At 45.6% G+C, this 27,809-nt stretch overlaps 1 protein-coding gene and 1 long non-coding RNA gene across 4 annotated transcripts in view; one reads left to right on the top strand and one right to left on the bottom strand.

Moving 5' to 3' along the window:
* The window catches only part of LOC139053060 (uncharacterized), a 57,172-nt gene extending 40,172 nt beyond the window's left edge, over positions 1-17,000 (top strand). For all 3 annotated transcript variants that reach the window (XM_070530197.1, XM_070530198.1, XM_070530199.1), the window contains exons 13-15: positions 8,803-8,979; positions 9,985-10,107; positions 16,672-17,000. In XM_070530197.1, coding sequence (XP_070386298.1) covers positions 8,803-8,979; positions 9,985-10,107; positions 16,672-16,854 — 483 coding nt within the window. In that variant the 3' untranslated portion in view covers positions 16,855-17,000. The remainder of the gene's footprint in view (positions 1-8,802; positions 8,980-9,984; positions 10,108-16,671) is intronic.
* LOC139053063 (uncharacterized) overlaps positions 1-27,809 on the bottom strand; it is a 407,344-nt gene that overhangs the window by 185,546 nt on the left and 193,989 nt on the right. The gene's annotated exons all lie outside the window — the stretch shown is intronic.

Genomic DNA, 27,809 nt, shown 5'->3' with positions numbered 1-27,809 from the left:
GCTGACATAAGGAAGTAGAATATCGATAGAATTGAACGTGCTCTCAGGAATGGAGGAAGCCTAAAAACAGCGAAGAAGAAACTAGGAATTGGCAAGAATCAGATGTATGCGTTAAGAGACAACGCCGGCAATATCATTACTAATATGGATGAGATAGTTCAAGTGGCTGAGGAGTTCTATAGAGATTTATACAGTACCAGTGCACCCGCGACGATAATGGAAGAGAAAATAGTCTAGAGGAATTGGAAATCCCAAAGGTAACGGCGGAAGAAGAAAAGAAAGCCTTGGGAGATATGCAAAAGAGGAAGGCAGCTGGGGAGGATCAGGTAACAGCAGATTTGTTGAAGGACGGTGGACAGATTGTTCTAGAGAAACTGGCCACCCTGTATACGCAATGCCTCATGACCTCGAGCGTACCTTGGAAGAACGCTAACATAATCCTAATCCATAAGAAAGGGGACGTCAAAGACTTGAAAAATTATAGACCGATCAGCTTACTGTCCGTTGCCTACAAACTATTTACTAAGGTAATCGCAAAAAGAATCAGAAACACCATAGAATTCTGTCAAGCAAAGGAACAGGCAGGATTCCGTAAAAGCTACTCAACAATAGATTATATTCACACTATCAATCAGGTGATAGAGAAATCCGCGGAATATAACCAACCCTTATATATAGCTTTCATTGATTACGAGAAAGCGTTTGATTCTGTCGAAACCTCAGCAGTCATGGAGGCATTACGGAATCAGGGTGTAGACGAGCCGTATGTAAAAATACTGAAAGATATCTATAGCGGCTCCACAGCCACCGTAGTCCTCCATAAAGCAAGCGACAAAATCCCAATAAAGAAAGGCGTCAGGCAGGGAGATACGATCTCTCCAATGCAATTCACAGCTCGTTTACAGGAGGTATTCAGAGACCTGGATTGGGAAGAATTGGGGATAAAAGATAATGGAAAATACCTTAGTAACTTGCGATTCGCTGATGATATTGCCTTGCTAAGTAGCTCAGGGGACCAATTGCAATACATGCTCACTGACCTGGAGGGGCAATGTAGAAGAGTGGGTCTAAAAATTAGTCTGCAGAAAACTAATGTTTAACAGTCTCGGAAGAACACAGAAATTTACAATAGGCAGTGAGGCACTGGAAGTCGTAAGGGAATACGTCTACTTAGGGCACAAAGTGACGGTGGATCAGGATCATGAGACGGAAATAATCAGAGCAATAAGAATGGGCTGGGGTGCGTTTGGCAGGCTTTCTCAGATCATGAACAGCAGGTTGCCATTATCCCTCAAGACAAAAGTATATAATAGCTGTGTCTTAACAGTACTCACCTACGGGGCAGAAACCTGGAGGTTTACGAAAAGGGACCTACTCAAATTGAGGACGACGAAACGAGCTATGGAAAGAAGAATGATAGGTGTAACGTTAAGGGATAAGAAAAGAGCAGATTGGGTGAGGGAACAAGCGCGAGTTAATGACATCTTAGTTGAACTCAAGAAAACGAAATGGGCATGTAATGAGGAGGGAAGATAACCGATGCTCACTAAGGGTTACAGACTGGATCCCAAGGGAAGGGAAGCGTAGCAGGGGCCGGCAGAAAGTTAGGTGGGCGGATGAGATTAAGAAGTTTGCAGGGACGGCATGGCCATAATTAGTACATGACCGGGGTTGTTGGAGAAGTATGGGAGAGGCCTTTGCCCTGCAGTGGGCGTAACCAGGCTGATGATGATGATGTTGATGATACTGATTCCAATGCCGGCGCGAAAGAGCGCTGATGTCTTAGTGGACCCGTTCAAATCGCATCGCTTGCTGATCCGACGCGTCTGAGTTTCCATGCGCGTGGCAAATGGGTCGGGTTCGGTGAAGCTACGCCGTGCATTTCGGCTGGCTCAGCCTGACTCGACGCTATTGCGACGCATCCCGATTGCGTTTACATGAGATCGACCGCCCGATTCCAGCTGACCAGCAGACTCCATCCACTTACGACGGGTTCATATTGTTACGCGAAACACGAGACGGTAAGACGAACAACGCCATGTGTATACTGCATTTGTGCGATGAAGAGACAGATATTATGAGTGTATGAGGAGTACGCAGGGCCGAAAGAAACGCGAGAAGTATACAAAAGAGAAAAAAATAGAAGACTATGATGGCTGCTGTGTTATTGTTCAGTGCAAGACACGCCTAGTGCACATGAAGATGGTGTTAGACTAAGGCCTCAGTACCTTAAGACCACGTGACCTTTGCCCAGTGATAACGAATTGGTCGAAATAGTGTACACAAAGTAGGTCACAACCGGCGACATTATTAGAAAGCGTGCCATCGAAAGTCCGGTTGAAGTCTCGCAGAACGGTGTAACGGTCTCGCAGTGGTACGGTGGACACTGAGGTGTTCGTTGAGAAGCGCGGTAAGAACTTCCTGAAGAAAGACAGGTTAGCCGTCAGGTTCGCACTGGCGAATCCGGCTTCTAGGCGGACGGGATTCTCCTGCCGCCAAAATTCGCGTCGTTCGCACTGCTTGCATATATCGCTTGCAACGCGATATAGGCGACATCTGCCGCGTAAAGCGCTAACCTCCAAGCGAGTGCCAGACATGGCCGGGTTGGCGTTTTTAGAATTGCTAGTAGGTACGGCGGGGCGTGGCACTTTTGACGGAGATCAACGTTTCTGCGCAGGCGCGAGAAAGAGAATCTGGGGGCCTTTGCTCCTTGAATGTATGACTCGGTCTAGGCACTACAGAGGAGTTTTCTTAGCGGGCGTCGTATTCGTTTGTCCCCTAGACATGCCGGCATTGCGGAGTGCGGTCGAGTTGGTTTATACGCTCCGCCGCTGGCTGCCCGCGCAGTGAGGCAGTGGGCACGGACGCGATCGCAGTGTCTGAAGGGACAATGTTCTGACTGGCGTTGTATAAGTAGCGGGTCGCTTCTCTCGTCACGGCGATAGATCGGATTTTTTACAAGCACTGCTCCAGCAGGGCACATGTAACCGGCAGACGGAGGCCTCAGGGGAGCACCTGAGGTTATCTTAAAACAGGTGGCGCAGGATCTCCGCGGCTCCCAAGCGGTAGTGAGGGGGATCAAAGCTTGAAGCAGGGCTGCGCGAGGGTTGGGGCCGCAGAGGCTGAAGCGTGCCGGAAGGTGTTCACATAACAAATTGGCTGTACACGATACCGGACCGCCGATCTTATACTTCCCTAGCACGCTCAGCCCTCTACAGGCCCCAACCCACGGACAAGTCCGGCTTTGATGTCCCCGTTGCCGCTTTGGTGCCCTGGAGGCGCCGCCGATATTGTTGAATAATGACACGTTGTTTTCATTAGTAAAAACATGATCGAATAAATACAATTGCCTCGCGCCGCCAACTTGCGCTGGTAAGCTCAGCACTATCGCACCCCGTGACTTCTGCCGGCGCGCCCAGGGACAAGCGCATACCGCGCGCGCCAAGAAACTCCTCCGTTAGTACCAGAGTCCTTCCATGTTTTTCTGGTCACGAAACTCCGCCGTCACGCTATTGGAGAGGTTCATATGCTGCCCAAAGGTGCCGCGACGCGGCGCCACTGTGCCACAGAGGGCATCGTTCGCGTACCGAAATGCGTGCGCAGTGCGAGGTGAGCTGACTGATCGGGCGCGTTCTGTGCATGTGCTGTGCTATTTTTCGAGTGTTGGGCTGTTCGGTTGAAGTGGTGGGGTGGGACAACGATGCCCAACACGTGTTGCGTGCCTGGGTGCCGTTCCGGCAACAAGGGCAGGACCGAAAAGGTGTCGTTCTGTTTACCTAATAACAAGGAGCAGCGCGAGAAATGGAAGCGGGCCATACCGCGGCAGGGAAGTGGCGGTGTTAATTTCGAATCGAAGTATACACGTGTGTGCGCAAAACACTTTGATGCCTCGGACATCGTCACAGCAAAGGGGCGAGCTTCATGTCCAGCAGGGGGTGGTAGGAAACCAACCAGTTGAAGCGGTACCAGTTAAAGGGACGCAGTAGGTATCACGATTATCGTGTAAAGGTGACCACTTACAAAAAATTGCAATGCTGATGATAAAGAAGAATAAGGGTGTTGTGAGATCTTATCAGGGCATTGATGACAAAACACATTTGCTTTATGCTTTGTTGCAACCTCAATTTGTGTTATACCAGGATAGAGTAGTTCACAGCAATAGCGCCCTTACCCCGACCATCTATGAAAGGTATAGCATTAGAATTCCTTTAAATGCAAGTGTTAAAACAGAATAATATGCATTGTTTTATTTTCCATTGTCCTTTAGTCTTGGCTATTGGTGGGCTACAATTCTTCAATTACACGTACTTTTAAGTGTATAAGCTGCTGTGAGTAAGAAGGCTATTAGCACACTGTTAGCTACATTTGTATTGTGATTTGCTGAGCAAGTTTTGTTTGCATGTTTAAGTAACAGCTGAAGAAGTAGAAAGGTGGTATCTCTAACAATCCATTTAAAAAAAAATTGTTGTATTTGTGATGTGGTTACTTGTGTTCGTTTGAGAGTTCTTTAGCCGTGTGTTATGAAATGCTTTCTTGTTTATAGAAACAATCGACTATGCATTCTGTACTTATTGCCATTCCTTTGCTGGTGTTTGTTTCCTGCCTCCCGATGCATACCTCTCACGTTTGATTTTATTTCTTTATGCGTATTATGTCATGCTTTTAACAAACTTCTTGCATTGTCAATGGTGGACCATTTATGACCGGACGCCTCTGTGCTATCTGTATTGTACACATATTGTAAATAGTTGCGAATTAAGAACCAAAATACCTAGTGTCGTCGTTTCTGCGTCGAAACCACGAGCAGCGTAAATAAGTGCTGGGCTTACGACGCTTCTAAACGACTGCTTGCTAAGGCAATTGCCTAATTACAGCTAGTTTCAACTGTGCAGGTCCTAACACTTCAGGTTCGCCTTAATCCGTTGTTAAAAGCCGCACCGAAGACATTTAGTAGCGAAGTTCGTCTTGCATTAATTCTACCTAAATCTTATTCAGAAATGGCATCGCTTCGCAAGAAATCTTAAGCGCATGGAGCAGCTCAGTTCCCTTTTCTTTGTCATTAACTATTCTACGGTAGCATCCCTTTGCAATAGCAATTTCATTCTTTTGATCTCTTATAAGATACTGCCCACAGAGTCCTTCTCTGCCACAGTTTAACAGAAACTGAACAGCTGTGCTCGGCGAACAATCTGGCGCTATGCGCAACGGAGAATTGGTGCTTACTCATCTGGTGATAAGTGGTACCACTGGCGTTTTGTTGCGAATGTGCGGTGTTTAATTTAAGCCAAATATTAAAAAAATTACCGACGATTACGTTACTTCCTAATGCGAAATTTGAGCGCAGCAAATAAGCTGTTTCACCTTTTCGATAGATTGAGCCAAAGAAATCGAGCAACACATGTATGCGCTATCACAGAATTTTTTTTTTATTTTTCACACGTATTGCAATAACAAAGACTCCACTAACAGTTCTTGACAGTCATGAAGGAAGCTTTGTGGTCGGAGAAATAGACTGATATATGTTCGACTTGGTACACCAATGCTTGATTCTCAAAGACGAGATCTATACAAGTGCCTCGCGAGGTTGTCACAGCCGTGGGACGCGTTACGATGGCTCTCTGATTGCCACCGCACAGGGCGAACGGCAGCGGCAATTTCGGCTCGGGCGGTGCACATATACAGATCCGCCGCCACCGATCTGGCTCTCTGATTGCCACCGCACAGGGGTTGCATTGGAGGAGGAGCGAAGAAAGGAATTAAGTTCGAGCCGGCGCTTTGACAACCGGAGACTCGCAGGAAGAGGGGGGAGGGGGGCGGCGTGTACACCCAGCGGCAAACGATGGGGGCAGAAGCGCGCGCAGCAAGCGGACAACACGATAAAGGGAGGAGGGAAGAGATAGCAGCGACTGACTGATGCCGCTGACGCCGATAGTGAGTCAACCCCAGCTGCGGAGTTGGTTTCAGGGACAACGCCGCCGATGCCGACACAAACAATATGATACCCTCGCTTCCGCAGCGCTAAGAACCAGGTCTAGCCGTGGGAAGGTGGTCACGTATTCGTCGACGTGCCGGGGCCTACGTGAAATAACCGGCGCGTCGGCAACTGAAGAGCACCCTATCCGCCACACAAGAACAGGGGGGGGGGGGGGACCCTTTCCTCCTCTTTCTGCATGGCGGCGACGGTGTTCTATGCAGTCACGTTATCTTGACTCTCTAGCGGCGTCAGCGGCATCCAGCGGTATCAGTCGGTCGCTGCTAGAGCTGGGGGGATGAAAGGGGGGCGGGGCTGGTTACGAGGCCGACGACAACGCCGACGACGACGCGAAACCCAGGAACGAACGCCAAAGAGCTGCGCTCTAAAAGCGGAGCCCACGGAGGCGTTGAGGCGAACGGTGATGACGAAGCAATCCGGACCGAGACCGCCCAGCCGTGTACAGCGGACGCATTTCTACGGAAGCGAAATGCAAAACACCCGTTTATTTAAATTTAGGTGCATTTTAAAGGATCCCAGGTGGTCAAAACTAATCCCGAGTCCCCCACTACGGCGTACCTCATAATCGTATCGCGGTTCTGGCTCTTAAAATTCCAGATCATTATTTTTTTTCGGTCTGAGGCCGCCGCAAGCTCCATGTTATGAGCGGCTTTTTTTTTTCGTCCCGTGCGCTCATATCATCGCAGAATACACGCTCAGGCAGTAATTTATTTACATTCAATGTTAAAAATAGTTACGTGAGAGTGAGAGTTACATGGAAGGACTCTGGTAGTACCTAGGCAGAGTCGTATTTTCAAGAGCAAAACGCCCCACATTTCCTCTCTCGCACCCGCCTTTACTCGCGCATGCGCGCAAACGTCCGTCGTCTCCGCAAGTGCCGCGTCCCGCTGTACCTACAAGCAGTTGAAAATACTCGGCCGGTTGATCAGACGGTAATTTGAGGGATCGCCCGCCGTTTCTGCGCAGGCGCAAGTGGGAGCAGGCGCGCGAGAGAAAATTTGGGGCCTTTTGCTCCTTGAACAGGTGACTCTGCCTAGGCACTAGGGAGGAGGTTTGTTGACGAGCACATCATAATTGGATATTTCCGCTCTTTCTGCGCATGCGCGAGGAGCAATGGTTGCGAGAGAGAAATGTGGGGACTTTCGGTCCTTGAGATTTCTCTTCGCCTAGGTACTGCGGGGAAGAAAGTTGTTAGCTTCGTTTGTCTTTAGCCACGCTGGCTGCACAGAATCGACAGAATGTGTGGCCAGCAAGGCGAAAAAGCCGTGTCCGAGGTGAGCTTCTTGCTATTTTGTTGCGACGGTAGCATATTAAATTTTTATAGTCGCAGGGGGATATGTTCGGATGTGAGGTGTCTTCTCGGATGACTTTGGTGGAAAAGCATTACATCGCGCCGATTCAATTGAGCAAGGTCAGCATACTGAAACTAAATTCAGGAGATTCGCGGCAACAGAAACAGTTCATGAATTCGATTGCCGTGCCGATGCTAGTTTGTTGCTAGCCGAACTTCACGGATCCCATTTTTCAGAATCCAAAAGTTGACATCGCTTGTACGGAGAGCTCGCTTCAATTTCTCAATTGCGATGAGCCCGCTGAAAAAAAGGATAAAAAATTATGTAATGAATTTTCGTTTATTAGTGACTAACTCACACGTATCACAGGTCGCGCAGCGGTCGCCACCACTCACGGCGTGTATCCGAATGAACCGTATTTTTATTCCAAACGGCTATTTTTCAATATTAATGTGTTCGTAGAAACACTCGATCGGCATACTTGCTTTGACTGCCCTGGTGCTTAGGCCTGTCGACATAACATACATGCAGGTGATATCTCCTGGTTGCCATAGCTGGTTACTAGATGTCAACTCCACTGCTGCTATGCCATCATCAAATATTTTGCATTTGTGGAAAAGACGGATTCAAAAGTTGTCGGTTTAGACAGTATCAGATCAATCAGATGTCACGATAACCACTGAGAGAGAGAGAAAAAGGAAAGGCAGGGAGGTTGACAAGACAGCACCTTCATGGTTTGCTACCCTACATTTGGACAAGGGAAAGCGGACAGAAAAAGGAAACGGCAAGGGATAAGGGAGAACAAGTTATGTGCGCGCACGCGCACATAACGTTCACCGCGCAATCAAAAGAGGTCGCAAAGCTCAGACGTCTTCGACAAACTAATAAATTGACACTTAAGTATCTACACGTGATTTGAATGCAAAAGCCGTATGTCTTCACAACTCTACCTTATTCTACCTTGCTCTAATTTGTACGAACCTTAAGCCTTCCTTAGTACACTTTAATCTACTTGCTCTAATTCGTACCAACTTTATTCCACCCTCATCTACCTCCATTGTACTTCACCTTCGCCTTTGCACCACCCATCTTCTGTATTACTAATGACGTCGTGCAAGACGGCGATGTGAGGATAATTTTGCTGTCACTCGTTGCAGACAACGTCGGCTTATTTGCCTCATGACAAATATAAGTATATCGCATTAAAAGCCCAGCATCGTTTTTGTGGCAGATGACGGTAGAATTCCATGGCCTTAATCTATCATACATATATATATATATATATATATATATATATATATACATATATATATATATATATATATATATATATATATATATATATATATATATATATATATATATATATATATATATATATGTATATATAATGTATATATAGGGCATATACAGGCTTGGCAATAGATATATTGCCAGGTTGGTATGTGCCATTTAAAGAACCGCCTCCTGTATTACTTGGTTACTGGTTTTTATTTTATTTCTGCATTCTGCGCGCAGAAAACCATTACAACGCTCATGACGAGAGACAAGCAATTCCCCTCGAACACCAAAGTGGGGCTGTCCTTCGAACTGGGCACCCTCGTCTACACCCTAAAGTCCGCAAAGAAAGGTGTCGACTCAGATTTGGTCAACATGCCGTGCAAGAGCCTCTACGTCACCAACTTCGACGTCGTGGTAAACTTTTCCTATTATTTTTCGCGATCCCAAGCTCATTTTGCGAACACGTTACTTGGCAATACGAAAGCTATTTGCAATTGCCTCGCAACAGGTATATGCAATTACCTACGCAACAGGTAGACAATACATGTAGGCAACACTAGTCGTGTCATTGTGCTATCTAAATTGGTTTTCACGTCAAGAGAGGAGGAAAGAAAGATGTCCAGGACCACCACAATGTCGCCGAATTCGCGTGCTTGCAGACGCGAAATTCTTAGACCAAGCGGTAATACTGCACGGTACAACTGTGCACAAACCTAAATGTGAATAAGGGCGTATATTGGTTTAAAAATCGCACCTTCGCAACAAAAAGCGTGTTCTTGCTCCGATTCTGGAACCCGTGAGGCCAAATGGGGCGACGTGAATAAATAAAGAAGCGAGTAATAAAACAGTTTTACACAGCAACTCATCTTTAAGGGCGTAAATGATCTTAGAGTATGTGTCCGTGACGTCACGTGTCATACGAGGTGCCTTGTTGCAAGATATTTCAAAGTTTTAGCATGTGCACGTAAACGACTTACACTTTACTGTAATTTGTAACTTACATTTACGAACACAGTTGTGTTCTTTGGCTCCAGAGTTGTGCGATGCGCATGACGCCGGAAAGATTAGTAGGTCCGCCTAGCACTACGCAAAAGATACATAAATTCAAGAATGCGGCTTGGAACAGCTAAAACATTTACCGTTCAGAGGAGAGAACTGATCCCCCAATCGGTTCTACGTATGAGGGTATGGAGGATCTACGTATGCAGCAACAAATCCTAAAAGCCAACAAGTGCCCCCGTGCCGGGCCGCGTCTATTTCCTGCAGTGATACGCTTTAACCGCTCGCTTCCTACAACCCTCTGAAGGGGTACGAAGAACGATCGCTCGTTCTTCGTGCGGTCTCAGAAGATCGTGTTTTTTTTTTCCTACGCTACCTTTTGTTACAAAGATATGCTATTCCGCTCTTCTTATTTTCTAGCCTTGCCTAGCAAACATCCAGGCCAACCGAGCCAAAAGATTTGAAGGCGTCGAGGTGGCCCAATCAGAGGCCGATATATCGCAGGTCATACTCTTCGAGAGCAACAATACCATCTTCTACAAGGTGAGTTCCCTGCACACCTAAAGCGCGAACCCCGAATATATTTCTGCACGCGTGCGCCCCGTGTTGCGCGCCTCAATTTTAAACGCCGCGCGATGTTATTGCACTGCGGAACCCGTGTTGTCGAGCAGATCACGTGGCGTGTGTGCGACGTCCAAATGCAGGCGGACACGTGCTATTTGTGAAGAACAGCGAAGTGTGAGCCGCACACATGTAGCGCATCTCAGATGATGAGGCATTTGCAGGACAAGGCCTGCTGTGCATTGGCCAGGCACAATATTTTACCGTACTGTTGTCCCCTCTCCCAAAGCCAGCAGTCGATGAAATTGGCTGGGACAATTCATCGTGCCTCCTGTTTGCTTGATGCGCCATATTCATTTCCCAATGTCAAGGAAGCCAGCAATATGGGTCGAGAGGCAGTCGGGCAAAAATACATTGTCCGTTATTTGACGTGGTTGCAATGTTTACCAAGTAAATCGCCACTACAGCTTCATGGGGAACTACAAGACGATTGACAGCTTTATTAGGGAGCTATACCAATGCTGGGAAGATAACTTCACATCCTAATAAAATGTGTTGCATTCTTTCCCTGGCTTTAGCGCCGCAAGCACGTGGCTAGGCTGAAAGGCAATAAGATTGCACGCAGCAGAGTGTACCAAGAATCTCTGGATCCGGACAGGTGGCCAATGAAAACTGACCCTGTCAACTTCTAACACCTGAACTCTGTCGAGTAACCATAGCTTAGCAGGACTCTTTGAGGAACTATCAGACATTGTTTTGGATATCATCGGCTTTCGTGATATTAGAAGAGCAGGTGAGGCTTATACATTACTGAGTAATGGCCACGTCCTCTGCTATAGAGTTCGCCCAGATAAGAAGCAATACAAGGTAGGATTGCTAATCCATAAGGACATAGCGGGCAACATTGACGAATTCTACAGCATTATTGAGAGTGTAGCAGTAGTCGCAGTCAGACATAATAAGATGTATAGAATAAAGGTGGTACAAGCCTACCTACGCTCCAACATCCACCCTTGAGGGTGATGAAGTAGATCAGTTTTATGGAGATGATGAATTAGCGATGAGAGAAGTGCAAACTCTGTATGCTGCAGTAATGGGCCACTTCAATGCAACAGTGGCGAAAAAACAGGCTGGTGAACAAGCAAGTGGCAACAACGGCGTCGATTCTAGGAACCCTAGAACAGAGATGCTGGTGGAGTTCGCAGAAAAAAATAAGCTGCGAACGATGAACACCTGCTTCATTAAGCGAAGCAACACAAAGCGTACTTGGAAAAGCCCTAATGGTGAAACAAAACATGAAATTTATTTCGTACTTTCTGCCCATCCCAGCATACCATATGATGTAGAAGTGATAGGTAGGGTAAATATCAGTGATCATAAGTTAGCGAGGGCTAGGATTCACTTCAATTTGAACCGAGAAAGAGCAAAATTAGTGAAGAAACAGGTCAACTTAGAGGCAGTAAGGGCAAAAGCAGACAAATATCGACTGGCACACTTGTAAACAAATATGCAGCCTTAGAACAGAGAGATGATGATGACATAGAGGTAATGAATGAAACCGTAACGAGGCTGCCTTGAGAGGCAAAAATAGAAGTGGGAGGATAGGCACCAAGGCAACCAGTAGGCAAGCTCTGCCAAGTAACAAAGGACGTAATAAGGAAACGACAAAGCACGAGAGTGTCCAACTCAAGAGATAAAACAGAATTCGTGTAACTGTCAAAACTAATCAACAAGGCGAAAATAAGCGATATACTAAACTTTAAAAGACTCAAGAACCCGTAACCAATGGACTCAGCCTGAAATTAGTCAGAAGGAAACTTCGCAAAGGACAAACCAAGAGGTGCGAACTGAAAGATAAGCAGGGTAATATCATGAGTAATGTCGAAGGTATAGTAAAAGCAGCGGAATAATTCTATACAGACATGTGCAGCACCCAGAGGAGCCACGTTACCTCCATTGGAAGCAGTAATGAACAGGTTGGAGACTCTCCTCCGATAACTAACGATTAGGTCAGAAGGGCCTTGCGAAACATGAAACGAGGTAAAGCGGCAGGGGATGTAATAACAGTCGATTTAATCAAAGATGGGGGAAACATAATGATTCAAAAGCTGGTGACACTCTACACGAAGTGTCTATCGACATCAAGGGTTCTAGAAAACTGGAAGAATGCAAACATAATACTGATCCAGACAAAGGGAGACATTATATAATTGAAACATTATAGGCCCATTAGCTTACTCTGATGAATATATAAAATATTCAGCAAGATATTCTGCAATAGAATAAGGGCAACACTGGACTTAGTCAACCAATGGAAAACGCTGCCTTCAGGAAGGGATACTCTGCAATCGATCACATCCATGTTATCAGGTCATCGAGAAATCCGCAGACTACAATCAGCTTCACCGTATGGCTTTCATAGATTACGAAAAGGCATTTGATTCAGTAGAGATAGCAGCAGTCATAGAGGCATTAAGCAAATAATGCTACAGGCCGATTGCATACATTTCTTGGAAAACATTTACAGAGTTTGCACAGCTACCTCAATTCAAGACAACAAAAGTAGGAAGATGCCTATAAAGAAAGGGGTAAGGCAAAGACACTCTCTCCAGTGCTATTCACTGCGTGTTTGGAAGAAATATTCAAGCAAACAAACAGAGAAGGCTTAGGTGCAAGGATCGACGGCGAATATCCTGAAGCCTTCGGTTTCAAAATGACATTGTTCTGTTCAGTAACACCAGAGACCAGTTACAACAAATGATTGAGGACCCTAACAGAGAGTGTAAAAGTGGGGTTGAGGATTATTATGCAGAAAACAAACATAATGATGAAGAGCAGAGCAAGGGAACAAGAGTTCAAGATCACCAGTCAGCCTCTAGAGTCACTGAAAAAGTACGTTTACCTAGGGCTATCAATCACGTGAAACCCTTACCACGAGAAGGAAATTCACAGACGAATATAATGAGTTGCATCGCACACGGCCGAAATGTCAGCTGCTGACTGGAAGATAGTCATTAACTGAAAAGGAAGGTGTACAATCAGTACCTTTCAGTGGTGCTGACATACAAGCCAGAAACTTGAAGACTGACAAAGAAGCTCCAGCACAAATTAAAGCCCGCGCAAACTGCGATAGAACGAAGAATGCTAGGTATAACGGTAAGAGACAGAAAGAAAGCGGTTCGAAACAGAGAGCAAACGGGTATAATCAATATTCTAATTGTCATCAAGAGAAAAAAATTGAGATGTGCAGGTCAAGTAATGCACAGATTAGGCGAATGGGTGCCATGAATGGGTGCCGACGGAAGGGAAGCGCCGTCGAGGACGGCAAAATACTAGGCGAGGTGATGAAATTAGGAAATTCCCGGGCGCTCGTTGGAATCGGTTCGCGCAGGACAGGGGTAATTGGAGATCGCAGGGAGAGGCCTTGGTCGTGCTGTGGACGTAAATTATGATAATGATAAAGATGGCGATGTCAATGTACCTTGGTATGCAATATACCTGGTAGCGAAGTTTCATAGAAGTCCCCCGGTTCAGAACATGGCGGTTCATTCGCGGATGGAATGGTCGATGGATGGATGCTATTATCACCCCTCTCAAACAGGGCGGTGGGTTGCGCCACCAAGCTCTTGTTCTTATTTGGCCTAATCTCCTACCAATCTTCTTCAAACACACACAGACACGAAGGATTCCCAGCATCAAACTTTCTGAACACTACTAGGAATTTCGTGTTTTTATACCTCCCTTATTTTACGTCTCTCTGCTGTTTGGCCACCGAACATCCAAGCGCCTCTTACAAAGCTCTTTTGCGGAAATGTTTACCCCTGCTTTCTCGGAACCCAAAGTCTTCACAAAGAGGCCAGAGGAGCCTAAACCGACAGCTGGGTAGATAATTTCACACTCGAATAAAATGTGTTGCAGTGCTTCCCTAGCTTAACCGCAGCACGAACATGGCTATGCTGAAGGGCACCACTGAAATAGTATTTATTAACATCTTGGGTGACTCTTCAGTTTCGCCTTCGCGAGCGGAACCCGAGCAGGCCGGCTGAGTCTCTCTCGTGCTCCTGGCTGCTCCTCGGATAGGCGTCTCAGTCGCTTGGCTTGGGCCTCCTTTGCTCGATACTCCGGATTCCTGGCCCGCTTATTCCGCATTGCCTCCGCCTCTCTCGCACTATATTCCGAATCCTATAGGAAACTATTCTGGCGCATCGCGTCAGCGTGCCCAGCCTTCATCCCCGCCTTCCCCGCTTCGGTCTGACGTGGCCGACCTCCCCGCCGAGGAGGAGTACGCGTTCCATCAGAACCCACCGAAGAAGACGAGTCAAAAGAGCACCACGCACTGGTAGACGTCACCGCACCCATCGCACACGTGTTTTCTCTCGGCGGCCTAGAGCGGGCCCAGCCTGCACTTAATCGGTATACCCATTCCCCACAGACGAACAGTAATTTCAGGGTGGCAACGCCGCGTGGCAGACTCCCGGGCCGACGAATGGAAAGTTTCCATCGGTCCCCTACTCCGGACAGACGAGTCCTATAGTGTCAAATTATCGCGTCACCAAGCGGAGACCAACTCGGCGGCCCCTTGGCTTGTTCATACTGCTCCCTGTTTCTGCCTTACACAGGTGGCCACGCATTTGCGTGAACATCACCTGTCGTGCTCCCTAGAACGACACCACGTGACTCGCATTCACGACCCTATCGATCAATCAGGATTTTCACGTCATAACGCCACCAACGCTGGCATTTCCGCGACTCGAGCTCCTTAAGGCTGTCCGGTTGAGGAATTGAAGATTCGATCGATCTTCCCATCGGGTGACAAACTTAAATGATGTCGGAAGCATTATTGTGGCGCACGTGCCAGCGATGTAATGCCGCTTCCATTGCAGCATTGAGATCCCGACGCGGCAGTGTTATATTAATTAGGCATCTAGTGACGCGCCTGCGAGGCACATACACGACCGAGTACAGAAACAGCTGGATCCAAGGATTGAACTGTACATTGGTAAAATTCCCGCACAATCCCACAATTCGCCATGAGTGCGAAGGTCTCTGTCCCTCTGACGGCGTCGCCTGTCGTGGTTTTGTATAATTGAGGTGTATCTGTGCCACTATCATTCGACGCCTTCTTTTATGAGGGCATAAACTTTATTTCTTGTTTTCCTGCCTCTCGTTTCACGGATAACAGGACACCTTTACCCAGGATAGAAAGTTCTATTTTGGTATTGTAAGTTTTGGAAAAGTTTTGTGCAACCTCTTATGTCCCGTGCGCCTCCGAGACCAACGTCGGAGGCGAAAGTAGTCGTTTCCCCGAATGTCTGCCAGATGGCGCCACATGCGGGTTCACCAACTCTTGCCTGAATTATCGACGAGCAAGACGACACAATTTAATGAGACCGTTTGCAAGGCAGAACCGAAGATGCGCGTGAAGTTACACATACCTGCTGCACCAGGAGTCTTAATTTATTTTTTCTGCTTGGAAAATAAGATCGTTGACAGGGCAATATGGAAAAGCATAAATTCCATTCCAGCACTAAGAATGCTATCCTTTAAACTCAACCTGCATTTCCGTAGGCGGGAGTACTTCAGCTTATTAGCAGAAAGGCCAGACTTTAAAATCTGTTCCTGACGTTTGTGACGAAATAACGGCTGCATAGACGTCACGAAGCCTCGTTTCTCTTGCCCCTGCACCGTTCTCAGTTTTTTAAATGCAGCAATTGTTTATATTTATTTGCATTACATCGGGCGCAGCTAGTTTGCAACCTGCATTGGATGACGAATTTTCCGAGCGCTTTTTCCCGGCGTCATGACAGGCGCGAAAAGCCGGAGTCTGTACACACGAGAGGAAAACTTGAGGAAAACAACTGTATTCGACCCGAGTATAACGCGAACTTACAAAGGACATGCGTGTGGGTGTCACAATGAAAAAGAAATGATCGCACGCTTTATTTCTGAGGTACTCGGAGCCGTGTCTTACTTGTGGGTTCGGGCTACATTTAGGGTACCGAATAATTCACCATAATAAATTATTGTTGCGACCATTGTATGACGAAGGCCAAGGATTTCACGAACGCAAGCGCAACTGTTCGCTTGTGTTCGTCAAAATCCCTGTCCTTCGTCATTCAGTTAGTGCGCAGCAAGTAGTTATTATGGACTGCTGCATGCTCGCCCAAACAAATGCACTTCTTAAAAAATTGGCCAGCAATCAGCTGGCGTGCTGCGTAGATAGAACTCAAAGCAACCTGCACGGAAAGGCCTTGTTCGCGGGTTCCATACCCTTACCATGACAAATTTTTCTTCCGCAGAAATAAATTTTTTTTCTGAAAAATACGAGGTACTTCGCGGCGCTTTGCCGACCTGTGCTCAATTAGTTTCCTTTTCTTTCTTTTTCTATTGTGTAGAAACGTTGCAGAAAGCGTCTCGTCTGTACAGTGTGAAAACCTGTCCGTGGCATCTTCCAAATTGACTGAGACGCGCGCAAGCTGTGCTCCAGAAGTGAGCCCTATCCGTAAAACAAAACAAAAAAAAACGCCTTTCTGCTTGCACGCGCAGATCAAGAAGTTGGCCGACAATTCCACCTTCCTGCGGCCGGGCATGTCACTGCTGCTCCTCAACGCCCACCTCGGGGACTTCAGGAACAAAGCGACGAGCCCGTGTGCCCAGTACAACGAAAAAGACCGAGACGACCCGTTCTACCGAATCAGAGTAATTAAGGCATGGCTCGGGTTGAACTAAAGCCGAACCAAGGCAGCTTGAGGAAGAGTGGTCGTCGGACTGTGGAGTGGTGTGTGTGGCGCTAGTGACAAGCTTGTGCATTGGCCTTCACCTCGTGTTGTGCTGTCATAAAGTGCGACACCGGACAGGACTGCGTTTCCTGATTAGTCGTGCCTTTGCGTAGTTCAACAATATTAGCGTACCTCTTACTCGTGTGTTTTGCGTTGCTCTAAGCGAGAGCTACAGACCAACTCTTTGATTACGAGCAGCCGCGGTTATCTAAAAAAAGTTAGCCTAATGAGCCGGCGAAGAAAAAAACCGCAGAGCGGCACGAATTTTCTGATACTCGATTCATTACGAGTGAACTACAGGGCACCCGCCGTGGTTGCTCCGTGGTTATGGTGTTGGGCTGCTGAGCGCGAGGTCGCGGAATCGAATCCTGGACACGGCGGCGGCATTTCGATCGAATGCGAAATGCGAAAACAACCATGTACTTAAATTTAAGCGCACGTTAAAGAACCCCAGGGGCTGAAAACTTCCAGTGTCCTCGAACTGAGGCAAGCCACCCTGATGCGACAGAGGGAGCGCCTCAGCTTCACAAAAACTGGTAGGGCAGTATTGGCTAGACTCAATATCCCAGCATACCCCATTTATCTCACAGAGCAGGCCGTACCTCTCCCTCCTTCGATGAGATCCAAAATTACAGTAGCCCCAATTCCAAAGAATATGCATCCAGAGTACAACAAAGAAAGGCGCAAAGCACGTGCACAACACATTCAATCAGCCTACTCTAACAACCATAGGTACAACACGTACTACACGGACGCAGCTCTGTATGCAGACACGACCGGGCAGCGCTACCAAAGGAGGTACGCCCTGGCAGTCGTGAACGCTGTCAGCCAACAGCAAATTACCGCGTCGGCCACGGCGGGATCCCCAGCCTCGGCTGAAATATTAGCAGTGGCGATCGCACTCGCTCACGCGGAGCGTTCGCAAAGGGACTCGGTCGTGGTCACGGACTCCCAGGAGACATGTCGCATGTTTCTCAAGGGGCACGTGACTGCGGCTAGCCTCGCGATAATCCCGAAATCCTTCAACAACTATCATCGCCTACTCTGGTGCCCGGGCCACGCGGGGGTACAGGGGAACGAAAAGGCTAACGCGTTAGCTCGAGGGTTCACTAACCGAGCGACGGCGTCCTCTTCTAACCCCAACCACCCGCACTACCCATCACAAAATTCCACCAATTTAAATGCCAAAGACATCCTTGCTCATCAGCGTGGAGTCCGAAGAAAATACCCGCCGCCTCACCAACAACTTAACGGGGAAGAGGCCGCCGATTGGCGTAAAATACAGACCGGGGTGTTCCCCCATTTAAAATTGCTAAACGCCATGTATCCCACTCGTTATAGGGCCAACTGTCCTTGGTGCGGTGGCATACCTACCCTAATGCACATAACCTGGGAGTGCACTAAGCACCCTCATAGGCCAAACACCAGTAGGACAATGGAGCAGTGGGAGGCACAGCTCGCCCGCTCCGATCTGGCAGGACAAAAGTCCTTAATTAGCCAGGTCAGGCAGGCGGCAGAGGCCAGTGGGGCCCTGGACTGAGAGGCTCCGACCACCCCTCCTTCAAATCTTTGGAATCACAATAAAGTTTCTCTCTCTCTCTCTCCAGTGTCCTCCACTACGGCATGCCTCATAATCAGAAATTGGTTTTGGCAGGTAAAGCCCCACAACCTAATTTAAATATAACGACAGGGTATCTCGGCTAACTTGAGCCAAAGTTTTAAAAGTATGCGAATGCCTCGTAGCTACACAGAAGCGAGTCAGTATTGTTTTCCGTCACTAGGAGATGCTCAGATTATTTTGTTTTGTTTTTTTTCATTCCGTCTGATTACTTAATTAGTCTTCAATAATTATTCACCTACTCAAACATTAAAATTTAATGAAAGTGTAAGTGAGAAACCTCTAGAGCAACGTGAAAAACTCCCGATACATATCAATGAGATTGTTATATGCTACGTGAAACAAGCTTGCGAATACGCGCAAAGCGCCTCGAGCGGCCTGTCGGGCGCCAATTTTGCGAGTTCAATAACTCCTTAGAAATTATGCAGTGCTTACTACACGGAGTGTCACGATATTCCTATCATTCAACTTAAGCAACACGCCGCAATACATTTTTCCTCCAATTGTAATAATTCAGAAGTTGGTTAGCTAATTAATACTATGTAATTAGGCGGAATGCAAGAAATAATCAGAGTCTGCCCAAGCGACGGCAAACATTACCTTAGTTCCCTACAGCTACGTAGCATTTGCATGTTTGTACTTATTGTACAACGCACATTAATGTACATGGCATATGAGGATATATTGACAATGACAGTATAGTTTGGAAGGTGGAAGATGCTGCAGGTCAAACAACGTTTCCAAAGCTCTGCTATCTCTTAAAAGAAAAAGAAGTGGAGCTCATAACAAGAACCTGCAATGGGAGACGTGTCACGAATAGCACGGACATATCACTTTCAGAATCCTTTGTGCATTTGAGAATTCCATTATGGTTTTGGCATTTATTTATTTATATTTATTTATTTATAGTACCCTCAGGGCTTACAATGAAGCATTACAGAGGGGAGGGGCTAATAAATACAGATAAGTATGCAAGAAAGGATAAAGGAAACACGAATATTAATCAGATTACAATGCATGGTACAACGTATAAATAACTCGAGAGCGACACAAAAAAGCATAATTCGGTAAAAATATAATTATACAAAGAAAAACGGAAAACTTCAGTAATACAGATTAAATATAAATACATGGTGTATAGGACAGGTTAGAGTGAGACAATAAGCACAGAATGATAGAAAATAAAGTATAATACAATATACAATGTTTGCAGATTAGGTAGATAATAAAAAAAGAAAACTTATCAACAATACTGTTCAGGAGAAAACGGAATTGCTTCGTTATACATTCATATCAAAGCATACTAGATAATATTAGTAAGTGCCTTACGGAAGTTATCTGTGTTAGTTATACGGACTAGTGGATCCGGTAGGTGATTCCATTCCTGGCATGATTTTGGAAGAAATGAATTAACATAGGTAGACGTTTTGTGGAATGGGATGTTCACCTTATGACGATGGTCCAAGCGTGCAGAAGTAAAAGAGGCTGGTTCGATAAGGCATGATTTGAGTGTAGGAATTAAGTGGTATATTTTATGGAACAGGCAAAGGCGAGCGATTTTTCTGCGTTTGGAAAGGAGAGATATGTTGAGGGCAAGTTTGATGCTAGTTACGCTTGCTGTGCGCTGGTAATTGTTAAGAATAAAACGAACGGACCGATTCTGCACAGCTTCTAAGCTGTTAATTAATGTTAATTGATGAGGGTCCCATATTTAGGATGCATACTCTAGATTTGGCCGAATGTAGGTGACATATAGCTGTTTTTTCAGGGAAGAAGGTGCGAGTGAAAAATTTCGTTTAAGATAGCCCAGCATGCGGTTAGCTTTTGATGTAATGTGTTCGATACGTCGTTTCCATGAGAGATTATTTGTAATATGCACTCCGAGATATTTATAACAAGATACTGATTCAAGTGCCATTTTGTTAAGATGGTAGGTATAAAAAGATACTTGGCTGCGTGAGATTCTCATGAATTTACATTTTGAAGGGTTAAGATTCATGTGCCAGCGGGAGCACCAGGTTGTAACGTTATCAAGGTCTGATTGTAATGTAAGCATATCAGTATCAGTTATTTTTCGGTAAATTACACAATCGTCGGCAAACAAACAAATAGAGCTAGTGATTTGATTAGGCAGGTCGTTAATGTAAATGAGGAAAAGTAAAGGCGCCAACACAGAGCCTTGTGGTATACCCGATTCTACTGGCACCTCTGGTGAGTCATTGTCATTGATGGTTACATATTGGGTACGATTACAAAGAAAGCTGCAAATCCATTTGAATATTAATGGGTCAATATTTAGAAGGCTTAGCTTATAGATAAGTAACTGGTGATTAACTTTATCAAAGGCTTTATAAAAGTCTAAAAAAATACAGTCCGTTGCAAAACCCGAGTCCAAGAACGCATGCAAGTCATTAGTGAATGTTATTAGTTGTGTTTCACAAGAAAAAGATTTTCTGAAACCGTGCTGATAAGGGCTAAAAAATTGTTTGATTCAAGAAAGTTTACAAGGTGAGTGAAAATGATGCGCTCGAAAATTTTACAGGGTACCGAAGTTAATAATATGGGTCTGTAATTCAAAGGGTGATGTGGGTTTCCCGATTTAAAAAGCGCGGTAACCTTACCGGTTTTCCAATCAATGGGTAGGGCACTGTCGTTAAGTGATGTAGTAAAAATAAAGGTAAGTATGATGGAGCTGTATTCTGCAGTGTTTTGGAGAAACTTGGAATTAATACCGTCAATACCACATGATGATGACCGCTTTATCGTGAAAATTCTGGCTCGGATACCTGCTGGGTCCAGGGTAATGGGATCCATCGCTGGAAAGTTAAGGGATGTAAAAGGGGGATAGTGGCTTAAATTTTCTGTGCAGAATGATTGGGCAAACGTGTTGTTTAGTACAGAAGCGCAAAGATGATTCGGAACTTGATCACCTGAATCGTTTATGAGACTTATAGCGCTATCTTTGGTACATTTCATAACGTTCCAAAAGCGCTTTGGGTTAGTTTTCAACAGAGACGGTAGGGTTGAGTTAAAGAAGTTAAATTTGAACGTCTTTAAAGCGCTTGTATAAGCTTTCGCAGCGGATGTATATGCTAGCCATCGATCAGCGTTTAATGACCTTTTGGCGGAACGAAAAAGTCTGGATTTTTTGTTGGATAATCTTTTGAGATGGTTATTGTACCAAGGGGCGTTAGAAGACTGATGAATTATTCTAAGTGGAATATATTTGCGGATAAGATGCATTACAGTAGTTCTGAAAGACAACCACATTTCTTGAACTGGTGATGCGTTCTGTGGTGATGCGTTCCTGTGGCACATACGGTGGCACATATTCATTCTGTACGATTGGCGAGAAAAACGGCACAGTGGCTTGATCGACAGGGAGAAACATGGGAGAACTGCACATGCTGAAAATTCTCATGTGACTATGCTGCATTCTTTGTGGAAGGCTGATTTAGGCAGAATTTTCCTTACCTTGCAGAGGACACACCCATCGTAACCGGTCGAAGAATCAATCGAACCTCTGTGCCATCATCTCTGCCATCGAGCGCGTTCGATATGCCGCACTTCTTGAATGCGCGACGCACAAGGTCCTATGGTATGCAGACCCATCCGTCCACAATCCACTTGCATAGCGTGGCTGGCGAAACCCGCTTCAGCCGCCAACACGACGTCACTGCAGGCTCACCTGAGCGCATCCAATCTGCGTAACACCGCTTGACCGCGTCCTTGAACGGTTTGTTCACGCAAACACCTAAAGGATGCAGCTGAGACATGATTGCACCCGGGATTCACGCAACAGCCTCGACAACGGCAACGGCATTCAAAAGGCAACGAAATACGTAAAGCACGAGGACGAACGGGAACGACAACAGCGCGCCGGTCCGCCTACACCGGACGGACTTTATCCAGTCAATCACAAGATGCTCGTTCATCCAGCCTTTCTCGTGGCATCTCATGACCACATTTTTTTCGGCGGCAGCTCACCTTTAGGCACTCACTTGCGCTTGAAGACGACATAGGGCGGGAGCTTGAGTCTGTCTGCAGTGTCCGACAACATGACAGTGACTCCCGTTTTCTCGTTGCCAGTGGACCGGACATAAACTTGTTTGGAGCCCTTTTCGAGCACGATGAGAGGTTATGGCACATCCAGATAAACCGACGTTTGGTCAGCATTACCGATTTGCTCTACCTGGAAGTTCTTGGACTAGGGCAGCGAGATAACGTAGCCCTGGAAAGCCACACGCAGCTCTTCGGACGGTTGGGGCAGTTTTCGCGAAATCAAAGTTCGGCGGCGTAAGGAAACTCCAGAACGGCACATGTAGCAATAAATCGAGTGCTTGCTCGATTTTAAGGCGGAGCTCGGTAGCCCTTTTTCTCTTGCAAGCTATTTAGCTTTTCCATGCATAAGCTCCACGCTCACACCCTAACTCATATTATTCCACATTATTTACCTATAATTTCTCAGAATTTACGTTCTATTTACTACTTTTTGGTATCACTAATGACGTCATACAAGACGGTGATGACGTCACATTTTATTCATTTATTTATTATACATATATTCAAGGCTTAGCAGGCACAACAGAAAGACGTGGCGAAAATATACAATATTTGCAGTGCAGGGCAAGAATACAAAATCAAACTATGACACTTTGAACGGCGATCTTGAATTAGTGGTGTCACAAATTGAGATTGTGGAGGCGGGAAAGCGGTTCCATTCAGAGGCTGTTCTTGGCAAAACGGAAGACTAGCACGTCAATTTTCTGTTGATGGTCGACGCGAGACGAGAATTTGGTGTGGTGAAATGATTTTCTTTAAGAGAAGCGTTAAAGTAGCATATTCTATGAAAAAGACAGACGAAAGTACTTGCGACGCTACCAAAGGTCAGGTAGACCTGGTGTTCTTTTCGTGGACGTGACGCTAGAATGACGTGAATAATTTGAGAGAATAAAACGGGCGGCGCGGTTCTGAATGCTTTCTGAATGCTTTCAAAGGAAATGGCAAGATTGGCATGAGCAAAGCCCCATATGGATTGTTGTTGCGGAGAGCGCCACCGTTTCTACCTGAAAGGACTTAAAATGCTTTCGCATTTAAAATGCAATACATGAACACGTTTATCAATGCACGGACGTGTACACATTACCGAGATTTTATGCATCAATCCGTTCAACACCCTTCAGTCTTCGATTTACCACCCTTATTTGAGCAAAGTCACACCTTATGTGTGGTGTACACCCTTATAGGGTCTTCTGGCCGAAAACGGTACTGAAAGGGTGTAGACATGGGTGTAAATGCAGGAAACACCTTTTTAACACCCATAAGGGTATTGAAATGTCTGTTGTGCAAGTAACAAAGCATCTAATAAACAAACCGCAAAGAATGAAAGTGTCCAACCTAAGATATCAGATAGAATAGAACAAGATAAGGGATATTCAAAATTACAACGTGAGAAAGACTGAGGAAGCAGTGAAAGATGGACACAGCCTGAAATCAGTGAGAAGAAAACTTCGCGCCGGACAAGCCAAGATGTATGCACTCAAAGATAAGCAGGGTAAAGGCACAAAGCAGGGTACATCCACGTTTATATAGATGGTTCGTTTCATAAATATTCCTTGACTTCAGCATTCGTCATTCCACATTTAGCGCTAGAGCAACCATTTAAATTATTCGGAGAGACATCTTCCACCGTGGCAAAACTGTTTGCAAGCCTGTGTGCTTTCCGTTTCATAACATCAGAAAAACATTCGCAAAAATGGGTTATCCTTAGCGATTCGCAAGCCGCTCTCACATTACAACAGAGCAGTAAGAAAAATTCTTTGAACACTTTGCTATTGTATGAGACACTCAAAGAACATACAAAAGCAAGCGCAATAAACCACGTAATTGCAGTTCAGTGGATACCTGGGCACTGCAATATTCCTGGTAATACTGCAACGGATGCAGCTGCGAATCGGGCGCACAATAAAGGAGAGACAACCAATCATCGCGTATTGCGTAGTGAAGTCCGTCTGCTCCTGAGAGAGATTTCTTGTCGCCTCAGCAAAACTACCTGGTTTTATCAGCAAAGTAAAAACTCGGAGTTATACTTTATAGACCTACGTATAAACTTATCAATGCCGGAAAATCTAAGAGACAACAGAAAATTTGAAACATTGGTACACCGCCTACGTCTTTGTACTGCATTTACGAAACACTTCTTGCACAGGATATAGCGTGTCTCTAGTCCGTAGTGTTCTTGTGGCCATCCAGACAAATATGTGCATCATCTTCTCCTTGAGTGCAAGAAATACGATCCACAAAGAAGGGTACTGCAAGCAAATTGTGTTGATATTAGACAGAAGACCATTCACTCTAAAAAAGATACTTGGCCTATGGCTAACTGCGGGCCTTCAAGAGAGCGCTTCTCGCTCTGAAAAAGTTTTTAGCAGACACCAACATTTCCAGAAAATATTAAGTATCAGATGATCCGCATACGCTAAATGAGGAACACAAACGTTGTTCGTGGTTCATAATCGGTTTATTTGGTGATCGCAACTTTTACGCAATATGTATAAATCTGTTCTGTACTTGCAGTGTATTAAATGTGGTGTGTGTTTTGGCTGTTCAGAATATCAGACTTTATATATGCGTACGTGGACTGAACTAATGCACAGGACTTAGCTTGTCACGTACTGTTGGACCGTATATTTTTTATTCATCAAATGTTCTAGTGAGTGCCATATATTGTGTCGCTATTCTCCCTTTTTACGCAAATTTGTCTCTTTTGCCAAGTGACAAGGAGTAGCCGGTGCCACTATAAAGGCGCCAAACGCTCCTAATATGCATTTCAATAAAAAAAGCAGGCTAACGGCATCCGCAATTACAAAGATATAGTTAAATCAGCAGAATAATTCTCTAATGACCTGTGCAGTACCGTGAGGAGCCACGATACTTAATTCAAAGTAAAAATTAACTGTGTATAGAGGATCCTTCTGTAAATGGCGATGAAATTAGTAGGCCTTAAAACATGAAATGGGAAAAAGCGGCAGGAGAAGATGGACTAACCGTCGACTTAATCAAAGATGGAGGAAATATAATGCTTGAAAAGCTGCCGGCTCTTTATACGAACTGTTTCACGACTTCAAGGAACCCAGAGAACTGGAAGAATGTCAACACTATACTTATTCACAAAAAGGGCGACGTTAACGAATTCAAAAATTATAGGCCCATTAGCTTACGTCCAGTACTGTGTAAAATATTCACCAAAGTAATTTCGAACAGAATAAGGGTAACACTGGACTTCAGTCAACCAAGACAATAGGCTGGCTTCAGGAAGTGATACTCTACAATGGATCACATGCGTCATCAATCAGGTAATAGAGAAATTAGCAGACTACAGCCAGTCTCTCTATATGGCTTTCATAGATTACGAAAATGCATTTGATTCAGTAGAGGTGCCAACAGTCAAACAGACATTCGATAATCAAGGAGTACAAGAGGCTTACGTAAATACCTTGGAAACTATCTACAGAGACTGCACAGCAACCTTAATTCTCTATAAGTCGGAAGATAGCTATAATGAAAGCGTTTAGACAAGGAGACACAGTCTATCCGATGCTATTCACTGCATGGTTGGAAGCAGTATTCAAGCTAATAATGAATAGAATTTATTGATAGGAAAGACAGAGAGGTCGACCTGAGCTAGTGCGCTCTAGTCTGCTACTCTGCACTGGGGAAGAGGGAAGGGGAGTGAAAGTATTGGGATGGATGATGATGATAAGAGAAGTGGTGAGTGCTTATGTATACATGAGACAGTTGCCTCGCTAGAGCCGCTCGTCGAGCTTGGTGTCCTGCAGGAACTTCAACAATACTTTTGTTGCACGCACTGAAATTGCAGTGTCGGGCCATGGGCCGAGGATAGCTTCCTCCGACCGTAGTTGTCTGCCAACGCTGGCTAGGAAACTGTCTAACGTCCTTCGCTCCAGCATATATGCTGGGCAGTCGCACAGTACGTGTTGCAGTGCTTCGGGCATCTGGCAGTGTACACAATCGGGGTTGTTCGATTGGCCGATGAGGTGTGCGTAGCGACGGGTGAAAGCAACACCGAGCCGAATCCTGTGTAGCAATGATGTTTTGCTCCGTGTAAGCTTCGGGGGCAAACAGAATTTACCGTTTGGGTCAATCGTATCTAGACGTCTGTTAATATTATCAGAATGGGCTCTGTAAGCCTTTGTAAGGTCCAGCATGAGTGGCTTGATCATGGAGTTGGTGTCAGGTCGCGAGTAGGCAATCCGTACTTCATCAGAGGAAGAGGAGGCCGATCTTGCCTCACTGTCAGCGAGTTCATTACCAAAGACACCACAATGGCTAGGCATCCATTGAAAGGTAATCACGTGGCCACATAACTCGGCACTATGACAAAGTTCGACGATTTCCAGCACGAGCAGATAGTATGGTCCTTACTTTAAAAAGTATTTTAGTGCCTGTAGCGCTGATTTGGCATCGCACAATATCGTCCATTTATGGGGTGTCTGCGTTCTCATAAAACGGACAGGCTGTCGTATTCCCACAAGTTCTGCAGCCGTAGATGTCGATTTGTGGTCTAATCGAAATCGTTGAGTAATTCCAAGTTGTGGGATGACAAATGCGGCCGTTGTGGCAGATGGCGTGACCGAACCATCAGTATAAGCTGTTAAACTGGGATGACTATAGGAGCAAGGATCAATGGCAAATGTGATGGCATTTTCCTGTTCAGGAACACTGGGGACGAGTTGCAACAAATCATTGAGGACGTTGACAGAGAAAGTGTAAAACTGGGGCTGGACATTATTATGCAGAAGACAAAGATAATTAATAATAGCCTCGAAAGCGATCGAGAGTTCAAGACCGTCAGTCAGCATCTAGAGTCTGTAACCACTCCCCTCTCCAATGCCAATGGCCCTGAGGGTACACGAAATAAATAAATAAATAAATAAAGAGTACGGTTACCTAGGTCATTTACTCACAGAGGACCCTGATCATAAGAAGGAAATTTACAGAAGGATAAAAATGGTTTAGCGCATAAAAATGGTGGTTTTTGATTGAACAACGCCTATAGCTTTTTATGTACCTTCCGTACCTCCTTTGCTTCTCTTGGAATTCTCTCACGAGTCATTTTACATTGTCACCCGTACTGTTGTACCATGCGTGCATATTGTATTTGCCGGCTGCTGGTGCTACTTAAGCATTTTTTCCTCCTGGTCTAGGGTTATTCTGCAATTATTGATTATTTATTTAAATATATGTCTAAATCACCACAGTCGTTT

This window comes from Dermacentor albipictus, unplaced genomic scaffold (assembly GCF_038994185.2).
Source record: "Dermacentor albipictus isolate Rhodes 1998 colony unplaced genomic scaffold, USDA_Dalb.pri_finalv2 scaffold_63, whole genome shotgun sequence".
NCBI classification, from domain to species: Eukaryota; Metazoa; Arthropoda; class Arachnida; order Ixodida; family Ixodidae; genus Dermacentor; species Dermacentor albipictus.
The sequence above is the reverse complement of the archived record's forward strand: the minus strand, read 5'-3'. Positions and strand labels throughout refer to the sequence as shown.